Below are 11,616 nucleotides of genomic sequence, written 5' to 3'. Positions count from 1 at the left end.
GCAGGAAACATTGATTTCAGATACCGGGGTGGAGAAGCCAGATACTCTCCCACTACTGTCAATGACAGCTGGGGGAGGAAGGACACAAAAGCTGTGTGTTTCAAGAAAGCCAAGAGGGGACATCAGGCATCTTCCTATTCCACCCTCCCTGCAGATAAGAGGGGCTGAATCGCTATCTCATTTTGAGCCCAAAGGCTTCATCTTGCACCCAGGAAACAAAACAACAGGTGGGGAGGGAGATCTATTAGAGGCTATTGGCTGTAAAACAAATTACAAGTCAGGGAGGTGAGAGCTTTTGCTTCAAACCGCCTGCCACAAGCTTGCACAAAGCAGATAATAAATGTGAGACAGCCCAACCTTCCTGAAAAAAGGGTGATGCTGTCCCCCTCCCTGGTAGCACTCCAATTTGCCAGACACCCAAGAGGCAGCTCCTCCACTGCAAACCAGAGGGACAAAGTGATTGCAGATCATGCCCTTGTGCAACCGCACCTTCAGATTCACAGCTCTTGCCATGGGAGTGTGTGAACATGCAGGACAGACCAAGGCTGCTGAGCCCGATCCGAGGGCTGTAGCACCTCTCCTATGAAGACAGGCTGAAAGAGTTGGGGCTGTTCAGCCTGAAAAAGAGAAGGCTCCGGGGAGATCTCATAGCGGCCTTCCAATACCTGAAGGGGTCCTACAAGAAAGCTGGGGAGGGACTTTTCATAAGGGCTACTAATGACAAGACAAGGGGAAATGGGTTTAAACTGAAAGAGGGCAGGTTTAGATTAGATATTAGGAAGAAGTTCTTTACTGTAAGGGTGGTCAGACACTGGAACAGGTTGCCCAAGGAAGTTGTTGATGCCCCCTCCCTGGAAGTGTTTAAGACCAGGCTGGATGAGGCTTTGAGCAACCTGGTCTAGTGGAGGGTGTCCCTGCTGAAGGCGGGGGGATTGGAACTAGATGATCTTTGAGGTCCCTTCCAATTCAAACCATTCTATGATTCTATGATCCCTGTATCCCTACCACCCACCCTCTTCTGCAACGAGTGACAACTGCAGCACAAGAAAGAGCATAGCCCAGCCTCAGCTGAGAGCTCGGCTTGGTAAAGGGGAGAAAAATGGCTCCAATGTCTTGGGCTGCAGTTACAGCAGAACCTCTGAAGGGCAGGGAATAAGAGATCTAGGAAGGATGGAGCAAACAAGCTCTGTAGAATAGCAAGAAACAAAAAGAGAAATGAAAACACAAAACTGCTTTTTTCACCTCGCTGCAAACCCAGTAGTGCACTTATCACTTAAAGACAGGGAGGAAAGACAGCATTTTCCTGCCAGCTAGGAAGAGCAGCACAGTCTAGGAAAGGAAGAAATATACCACAGAGATTTAATCCCCAAATCAAATCCAGGCTGCAAACGCAGAGAGGATTGCTCCCTGTCGCCAGAAAGCAGAAGGCAGCAGCCAGGAGAGCGTGAATCCTGCCGGGTGGGCAGCCGAGGGGGAGAGCAGCGTGTGATACATCAGAGCCAAGTGAGACTGCACTGCAAGTCTTCGTTTTTGCTCCAGGCTTGGCAAGAGGATAAAGCAAAGCCAGGCAGATTTCAGCACATCTCCCTCCTCCCCTGGGACAGCAGGCTTTGTTGCTGCCTGATTTATAAAAGGAGTTTGGCGCTTTGCAATGCGAGCCAAATTCACCCCAGTAATAGGGGATAAAAACACCAAAACTCCATCACTTTCATTTTTAAACCCTGTTTGGAAACAAACAAACAAACAAAAAGGTATTAGAAGGCTTAACCTATATCACTCAGGACAACTCTTTTTCCTGTGCCAGCCGCTTGTCCCTGTCCTTCCCACAGAGACAAGCATCTGGCACTAGTGCGCCTCCCTGCCTCTACATCGACCACCTGGAGAACCTACCACACAGAGAGACCCGTCTGCACGGTGAGGACTTGCATTTCCTTCTTTCCCTACCGTACTACTTCTCCAAGGGTTTAATCCACATGCTATTTTCCCATGCTGGCCTGGGGACACCAACCATCAGCACATGCTGATAAGGCCCTCAGAGACTTCTCTCAAGGAAAGGTCTGCAGCAGGTGCTGAGCACTGCCACTTCATTGCACCTCCAGCACCCCTAGGCAGGGCAGACCACCAGTGGAAATCACAGGCAGGAAGAGAAACCAGCATAGGGACATAACTACCAGCTCACTCACCTCTCACTATTTCATCTGCCCAACAAAACCAGCTCTCCCTTCTGCCCCACAAGAGCTCAAGCTGTGCTGGGACCTGGTCCATTTAGTATGAAAAACCTTACTAGAGGGCATCTACATTGTAGTGCACATGCACTTGTGTAGACTTAAATCCAGCCAGCAAGGGTATTGGGAAAAGTTTATCCAGACAAGGCAGAGCTCCTGAGCTGAGGCTCGGCTGCCGGAGGAATCATTGCTCCCAGGATCCCAGGGGGTGACGAGCAGCAGGTAATGCCACTCCTCCATTCTGCTCTCTTCCCAGCATTATAGAGCCCAAAGCAAGAGTGCTTAAATGCAGCACCTATCAGTTCCTCAACCAGAGCCCTCCTCTGTGGTTCAAAACCTTGGCTTTAAGGCCAATTGATATAGCTGGGCTCTGCTACAATGAAACCCAACAGAAAACAATCTGCTGGGCCCACTTGTTAAGAACTTTCGCCTTTCTGAACCCAGCCAAAAGTTTTATCTTTCAAAGAGAAAGGAAAAAAAGAGAAAAAAATGATGGGAATGGCACTCTCACACAGACACACGCTCCCTTCCTCCTCCTCCTCCCAGAACAGCCGCAGCCTGGTGCCAAGATGTTCACCTGGGATGCGAGGGAGGCCGCGGTCAGCCGACGAGTGCAGAAATGGCAGTGACAGTAAACCATGCCCAGTGAAGAATGGGAGATATTACAAGGATGACAGTAAATATCTAAATGAGCCTCTGAGGAGAGAAAACAAACCAAACCATGAAATGTTCAGGAGCAGCACCATCAGCATCCAAGGGCAAGGTCTCTAACCTCTCTGCCGGGCTGTCAGGCTCAATAAAACGGACGAGAGGTGGGGAAGACAGGGTTTCGGTAGCAAAGATGCCTCCCTGGAGCTGAAGTCCGAAGCCATTCAAAGGGTCTCCCCTGAGCACCACCTCTGTTGTCTCCGTGTGGACTATCTGCCCGCCAGGACCCACTGTGCTGGAGGCCAGTGACACTGAGAGGAGGAGAGAGGCAGAAGGTCAGGGTATCCATGGTCAACATAGCAGACCTTGTCACAGACCTCAGCCTAGCAGTGGTGGGGACGGTGACCAAGGATGAAGGAGGAACTGACAGTGCTGAGATGAGTAGTCCTACCCCAGCTAACAGTCAGCAATAAGGACAGTAAGGCAAGCATGCACACCCCACCCAACCCAGCCCCAGCCCACCACCACTCTTACGTGAGCTCTTGTGCTCCTTCTTCTTCTGCCTCCTCCTCAGCATGGTGGTGCGGGGGCTCATGGGGTGGGAGCTGCGAGGTAGCGTGTTTGAGTTCTGACAGGGGAAGCCCTGCGCGTTCATGGTAGGAGATGAGAAGTTGGCAGCCACCAGAGCTGGGGAAATACACAGCGTGTTAAGGATGTGCACAGAGAAGTGCAGCAGCGGGTCCACCTAACAGGTGTTCATCAAACACCTAACAGGTTTGGACTAGCTCCTTCTTCCCAGCTCCAAGGCTCAAGACAAGGTGAGAACCTTGTCCTGGGCTCACAGCTCTCTCCAGGAGAGCTGTGAGAGTGGGCTTGGACTCCAGATGGACACTGCTCTCTGGAGTGCAGTGACTGGGCTGCCTGTTGCTGCAGCATCCAGGCTACCAGCTGAGAAACACATCATGGATACAGGGCAGCCAACAGCAGGTTGGCACAATGGCTCTAATGAACCTTAAATACATGGAGAAACCACAGCTTGAACTTGAGCTGCTGGGCAACTGGGCTGCCCTGTTTGCTTCTCAACACACAGTATAACATCTCCTTCCTATCTTATTGTGACAAGACAAGAAACCTGGGGCTGAACAGTGCCTGCTCCCCGTAAGAGGCGTGCTTGCAGACAGATTTTGAAGCAGCTGTAATCCTGCTGCTAACTTGCTGTGTTGCACCGGGGCTGAGCTGGATGTGTTGGTGTATCCCATTCCTACACACCATCAGAGCTGCTTCTCCTTGTCCCACAGCAACTCATTTTTGCCCTTGCACATATGAAAGCACAGGGGTGGGATGAAAGGATGGGAGCATGGGTCTGACCAGCACACCACCCTCACTGCAGTTACCAGATCTGCACGTGCTGGGCTGCAGATACTGCTTTTGCACCTAGCACTGGACCTGTGAAAACATACCCAGGTGACAGAGGAGAAAATGAGTGACACTCATGACTGTGGAGTTGGGTATTAAGGAAATGGAGGGACACAACATCAATGAACATGCACAGGGATGGGGGCAACGCTGTACGCCGAGGTTACATTTGCAGTAATCCTGTCCAGGCATCTGGTTCCAAGTGGGTGTCTTGCAGTGCCCAGGGTGGTGGGTGTGACAGTAGTTGACACAGGGGTCCCAGCAGTGGTGGTGGTCACTCTTCTGCACCTTGACTGATGGCACCCAGGGGAGCAGAAATCACCACAGGCAGGGAGGAGAAGTGAGAAAAAGAAAAGGCAAGAAGCATAAGCCAGGAGATTGTAGAAAAGAGACACATATTGGCTCTGAACAAGTCCGGATCCAGCCACAGTGTGTCAAGCACCAGCAGCCAAAACGCATCCCCACATAACCTCATGACACTTGATGCAAAGTGGCAGAAATCCACCCCTTCCCCATAAAAATCTCCACATCCTGAGCCAACATCCTGACTAAGCCATGCTGGCAGCACACAGATGTCATTACCATTTGCAGTCGGCTGCACGACATGCAGAAGCTCCCTCCAGCTACAAGTTTCCCACAGAGGCCATCAGTGTTATCCAGCAGCACTGGGGAAACCTTCTTGTGCTGCTTCCTGCCGGAGCTGGCCTCCCAGGAACGAGGCTCAACACCTTCTGCACGTGCCAAGGACTGCTTTGAGCACTTTGCTTGGCTTCAGTGTTTGTTTTTTTAGCGGCTGCTCTTGGCCAGGAATCTATTGCAGGGTGCATATATGGATGAAGGAGAGGGACAGCAGAGGTCCACTTCCAGCTCACCAGAACAAAAGGGATTTTGTACACCGCTACTTACAGGCAATTACAGAGGGCCACCGACACAGGAAAAGATGCCAACACTGTGGCAAACAGTAAATTAAAACGTGGCACAAACATGACAGACTCTATTCAAGGCCACACAACTGCTTTAGCTTCAACCCTAACCCCAGTGCAGCACATGTTGGCAGAAATCTGTCACAGTGTCACATCCATCATATGGATATCCCTTATCCCAGGAACTGTGGTTTTGTGCCATCAGGTTATGATGCCACAAGTCTCTTCTGAAGTGCCTCAAACACCCTCCCAGGCACAGGTCCCTTCTCTGTTCTCACTGATTCCCCTTTTGCCCCTGGGCAACACAGGGTCAGTTTGGTTTTCCTTGCCCAGCAGCACTGGGTTTTCTCTCCTGAATCTCTTCACCATGCTGTCTGGACCTATTTTCTTCCTAGAGGAATTGTTGGCTAACAAGCAAGATTGCAAGCATCTCCTTTGTTTAGCTAATCATCAACCACATCCCTCCACTGCAGCCACGAGTTATCCCAGAGCTCTTAACCTCCCAAGCACTTGCACTGACTGGCAACCACCTTTCCAGGATGAGATCTCCTCCAGGCTCTGTGTCCTCCAAGTAGGCAGAAATGCTGCCAGCACTGGTACTACTGAAGGTGCAAATATGGGACAGGGACTCAGTTCATTTAGTGAGTCCACCAGAGATCTCATCTAAATGTCATTCGTTAGTGCATTTAACAGTGGAAATCCATTTTGTGTGCATGCATCACAGGCATCAAATCATTTAGGTCAGGTTTTCCAACCAATACAGTGATTATATTTAGTCTTTGCTAAACATTTAGTGAGTTTAGCACTTAATCTACCAAGTTTTTTAAAAAATACACTTCCAGCTCTGAGGTTTCTATCTTGTGGGTTCAAAAGTAAATTCAGAGCCAGGCAGCTTTTAAAAACAAAAATCAAATTAATAAATGTAGCTATATCTTGACAAAAAGGAAAGATCTTAATAAAATTACACTTTGAACATGAGGGACAGAGCTTACAGGCATATATACAAAATCATTTAATCCATTTATAGTAATTAAAAATCTCCTATTTGTCTATAAATTCTTAGCTCATATCTGACAACAGAAAAAAAGTGCTTTTGAAACTCAGCTGTCAGTGCATTGAGGAAGAGAAGAGATTTTGGACAATTCTGTGATAAAAACCTACAACAGCCTTCCCCAAGTTTTTGCACATCATCCCTGCCTGAAGAAACCCATCCATGCCAGCACTGCTCCTGGGCACCATCCGCTCCTGTTGATCTCGTGAGCAGGGCATGATCCTCCCACAAACTCTCCCAGTGTTCCCAGAGCCACAGAGAAAGCAAACTCAGTTTGACAAATCCCACACTTCAGCATTAGACCATATTTTTGCATGGCAGCTGCAGCTTCAGATCCCTTTCCATCTCCTTAATAACTGAATTTTGCACAAGAAGCCACATTTTAAAAATATCATGACAAGCCTCATGCAGGCACACACTGGAAGGGCTCAGTAACGCAAGCACTGAACAGGGATGTGCGTGCATGGTCTGCTCCCCTCGACTGCTTTCCCCAAGCTCCACTCTCCTGCCAACCACAACAGTTTGCTTTTGCATGGCCCATTTTTCCTCACTGCCCTTGTTTGTTTCCTTAAACTCAGAAAAAGCAGCCTGTAGAGTTGGCATTTGGTGTCTGGAACAGAAGGCAGTGCCTCTCCGAGGTTCAAACACAGTTTGTCAACTTTGGTGCTGGTCCTCAGCTGCTCACCATGGGCTGCACAGTGCCATGGCTGGTTGCACCACTGAGGAGCATTGCTTTGTGAGCTGCTCCTCTTGCCCAAAACACTCTCCCTTCTGTCCCCACCACCTCCCTTTCCCATCCCCATCAGCACTGGTGAAGGTGTAAGCACAAGCTTGCCACTCCAACCACACACCTCTGCCTCCTAACAGCTGTGTGGATGAACAGCATCCTTTCCATGTTAAAGAGTTTAATCAAAAGTGGGAACAATTGTTATATCCCTTATTTTTCATATTATTGTATTACAACTGTTCTCCTAAGTTTGTGTTCTGAATTTCTGCCACCGTAAACTGATCTGATGTATGGAGGTTGTTTTGAACACACCAAGCTGTCCTTCCACAGATCCTTCTCCTGAGCCACTGCAGAATGCATATATTCTGAAAGGAGATTAGGACCAGGGCACTAATGGAAGGAGGAGAATAGCTCATTTTAACAGCCATTGAAAAAGGATTATAGCTTTCTGTTTTCTCTTGGGCACAAAGGTCAAGTCATTCATCGCCTTTGTGAAGCCACTTTAATTCTGCACGAATTGGACAAGACGTGCAAGAGATTTATTTCTAGACATGGAGATGTTATTAGATTTTATGTTTCACCACATCATGTTAAAGAACACAACACAGATATTTTCTTCCTTTCCCCAAACTGTCCTAGAAGAGAATGGAAAGAAGAGCTGTGCCCAGGGCTATTGTGCACCAGTATTATTAAAATTAATGTCCCTGAGAGACAAGTGATTGGAAATAGTTGAAAAAGGGACTGTTACCAAACAAACACACCTGAAACATCAGAATTACAAGACTATCAGTAAGGACTGTAACAAAACTGCAGGCAAGAGTTGCAACAAATCTGCTAGTACTGCAGCTGTGTTGACATTGAAGTTTATATGAGAGCCTGAGTCTCCCTTTCATGTGGAAGGAGAAGCTAAAGGTGGGCAACAAGGATGCTCACCAGGGTGAATTCCTGATGACGTTTACAGGCACTTTGGGCTTGATTTCACTGGAGCCAGAATTTTTTCCCAGTATTTCTTTGGTGGGGGTGGTGGAAAGCAGCAGCTACAGATGCATTCACTCTACCCCTGACTGCTCAGTCACAGCTGCCGTTCAAACAGGTTGGACTGGAAGATGAACACTTACGTTACAGCTTTGTTTCCTAAGGAAGTCTGACAGGACCCTGCCTAGCTACTGACGTGTCCTTTACAAAGCCTTACCAGGCATCAGCAAAAGAAAACTGAGCTTGGAAATACATTTATCGGCACCAAGGTTGTTTTCCTCCCTCTCCATTAAAGTCTCTTATCTGAGGTACTAAGGAAGCAGCTTGCACAGCACCCAGCACTGCAAAACTCTGGGATTCCCAACTCCAATTTCCCCATTCAAACACAGATGTTACCTTTTTTCCTATTCACATCCTTGAAGAACGTCATCTAATCACATGCATTTCATCAAAACATCTTTTTTTTTTTTTTCCCTCCACAGATGTCTCTCTTCGGAGTCTGTTGCCAGTATTCAAAAGCGCCAAGAAGCCCAGTAGGGACCTCAAGTGAGTTTTGAGGGCAACTAACAGTGTTTGCACAGAGGACACACCTGTTTCTGGAGGCTTCAAAGGCAGCCTGCTTTGGTGAACAGGTAATATCTCCAGCTTGACGTTTTCCGAAGTGGCAGCTAAAAGCTGAGTTGCCTCTAATAAGGAGCAGTGCTCTGTGCTCGTGCCATCAATGGAGAGAATATGGTCGCCAATGTGCAGTGCACCACATCTGCGAAGGAAACAGCCAGAGAGGTAATTATACACATGGTCAATATCCATGTCCTTAAAGTTGAGAGCAGAAATATACAAAATCCAATTGTGAATTTTTGGGTGAATTCATGTCAATTTTTTTTTTTTTTTCATATATCAATCATGTTTTTATTTCCAATTTGAACCTCAGGTTCAAGCATTGCCCAAAATACCAACTAAGACGGTTTGTGCTTGAGTCAGTGATGCTGATGGCTTGGGAAAGATCTTTTAAGTTTTCAATCGTGCCCACTCATAGCTACTCTGGGTGGCTGAGAGTCCACCCAGTAGCGTAGTTAAGTCCTACAAGCCAGCAGTTCAGCTCAGCAACACAACTAACCACAGCTAGGGTTGCATAATGGTCTGCCTTTCTGCATCCCCATGTAAAGGGTGACTAGCTGACTTGCCCATCAGGAAAAGACTCTAGCCAGAAGTCTCTAGAATAGCTGTTTTCCATTCCACAGTGCCAGGGCACTCAGATCTGAGGTTTTTAAAACAGCTCAGCTTTCACATGCGCTGAGTTACATTCATTCCCAGTGAGGAGTGTCCACCAGCGTTGGGTCAGATATTTTTAGCACACTTAGTGCTGAGAAGATATGGACATGGCCACTTCAAGGCAAGGCAGGGAAGAATATAACTCACAAGAGGACTAACTGTATATAACTAACAAGAGGACAAAAAAGCATCAGAGAAGGGAAAAGCAGAGCTAGGAGCAGACTCTTAAGATCCGTACCTGTCCACCACGCTGGCCGGCTTGATCTTGTCAATGACAATGACTTGCTTGTTCCGGTGTGTGGTTGTTGTCAGTGTGATTCCTAGTGTAGAACCTGGAGTCTTTGCTATTTCAACTAGTAAAGGACCTGAAGCATTTGCTACAGTATCTGCAAAACAAGAGAGCAGGTGAAGACACTTCTCATACAGCCTTTCCCATTCCTAAATGCAGAAGCAGACAGAGGGTCGGCCAACAGTTCTGACTTGCCACATGTATCAGTGAACCCACAGTCTGGACATCCTTTAGTCTGTGTCATGTGGTAATTTAATAAAGAAGGAAACTCAGGAGGCAAAACTACTTCTGCACAAAATATATATATGATAACAAAGTTAAGAGATATTACAAAAATTCACTCATGGAACCAACGCCCCTGACTCTTATTGGAGTTAAATAGCAAGATCAAGAAAGAGGTTGCTCAAAGGCTGTGCAGTAGTCACATCAAAATTATTAAAAGCACAAAAAAGGAATATCAGAAGGTCATCTCTGTTATGGGCTTCTTCCCAAACAAACAAACAAAAAAAAAGTACAAAGAAAAAGGATCTCACTTTCTGAAGCACTCAGGTCTTGTATGCTGATGACCAGCTCACAAGCCAGCAAATCCTGTGCACTCCAGCACAAGCCCCAATCACCTCAACTGCTCATTTCAGCTCCTTCAGTGTGGCAGTGGGAGCAGAGACACAGAACTACCTACCCACATGCTTACAAAAGCCTCCTCTCTCTCATCAGACAATACAGAGGTAACTCATGTTTAAAAGATGCATTTCTGCAATAAGCTTAATAGATGCTGTGAGACTATGAAACTCCTGTGAAATTGCACTTGTTAGCATAAGCCTGCACCATACCTATTCATCTCGTCTGAGGAAGGGGGAGGAAAAAGAAAGCCTGCATCTCTGGCTGATTAGACAGAAATTCCCTCCACCTCTATTACACACATTTGCTTCCAGATTACCCAAAGCCATCATTAAAAAGTTGGACTCGCAAACGTGTTATCACCACCAGACATCCCACAACCAGCACCCCATGTGTAGTTTCATCCCCCCCAAAAAGCACTTCATGGAAACCTAGCCATCCACTTAGAAGAAAATGCCAGCAGAGCCTTCTGAAAGCTTGATGCCTCCTTAGCCCTTAATTATTCTTTTTTAAGGCTTTTCTCTTCTAAGCTAAGCTCTACTAGAAATGCTGATGCTACTTGTATCCATAACTTGATCCATGGCTTGTTCTTGCTCCCTGATCAACAGAAGCATTGATGCAGATCTCAGAAACAGACACAGCAAGACCTTTCCTGAGATTTCTTGAAGATGCTGGGTCTCTGGAGACAGAAATTTCCCTTGGAATTTTCCCCTGGGGATCATCCAGGGGATGTTCTGACCCTGCTCTACTCACAGTGCCCTTTTTCCCAAGGGAGGAAGGAGGAGGAATGAGCTATGTTTAAGGTTATGCAGGCTTCAAATAAAGTACTGTTTATTCTCTGTTGGAAAGGACCACTGGGGAGACCTGCAGGCCCTGGCAAAAAGCACAGTCCCAGCTCAAACGATACACAAAGCACCCAGCTAAAGCCTGCAGAAAGTGCACTTAAGCCTTCGTTAGCAAAGGAGAATCAAGAGACTGAATATCTCTTCCAATAGCAAACACCAGCTATGTGTTGATTTTGCAGCCCATGTGTGTCCAGCACACATCCTTTAAAGAGGGCCACAGACTTATATTCCTCCAGATGAAGGGAAGGAGATAGGAAAAAAAATCATGGAAAAAAGGTTGCTGGAGTGGTAGTCCTATCTTTGCAAGGAAAAGACCTACTCCTCTTGGTTTTACCCAGCATCTAAGCTTCTCAGCTTTGCAAAGTGTTTCCCGGGGTGGGTCTCAGCACAATGATGAGAGGAAAGGGCTTTGAGTACTGTCTCCTATGCTAGGACATAGATCAATAAGACTGTAGGAAATCACAGTCCTGCCTCCAGCTCACGGTCCCTCCTCCCACCACACACAGCACAGGCTACCCTGCTGTCCCTTTTAATTCTCATCTCAAATGGCATAGATGAGAATTGGTCCAAATCCATTTTATAGAGACATTTGCTGGAGAAACACCAGCCAAGTCTCTATTAATTATT

At 47.2% G+C, this 11,616-nt stretch overlaps 1 protein-coding gene across 1 annotated transcript in view; it reads right to left on the bottom strand.

Annotated features, from left to right (window-relative positions):
- Positions 1-11,616, bottom strand: part of GRIP2 (glutamate receptor interacting protein 2) — a 143,767-nt gene that overhangs the window by 35,134 nt on the left and 97,017 nt on the right. Inside the window, exons 8-12 of the mRNA XM_029087394.1 lie at positions 9,476-9,623; positions 8,556-8,725; positions 4,457-4,582; positions 3,408-3,560; positions 2,998-3,184 (exon numbers count right to left, since the gene is read on the bottom strand). Of these exons, the coding sequence (XP_028943227.1) occupies positions 2,998-3,184; positions 3,408-3,560; positions 4,457-4,582; positions 8,556-8,725; positions 9,476-9,623 (784 nt within the window). The remainder of the gene's footprint in view (positions 1-2,997; positions 3,185-3,407; positions 3,561-4,456; positions 4,583-8,555; positions 8,726-9,475; positions 9,624-11,616) is intronic.

This window comes from Antrostomus carolinensis, unplaced genomic scaffold (genome assembly GCF_000700745.2).
Source record: "Antrostomus carolinensis isolate BGI_N321 unplaced genomic scaffold, ASM70074v2 scaffold1571, whole genome shotgun sequence".
NCBI classification, from domain to species: Eukaryota; Metazoa; Chordata; class Aves; order Caprimulgiformes; family Caprimulgidae; genus Antrostomus; species Antrostomus carolinensis.
Note: the sequence above shows the minus strand (reverse complement) of the source record. Positions and strands in the feature narration are given on the sequence as shown.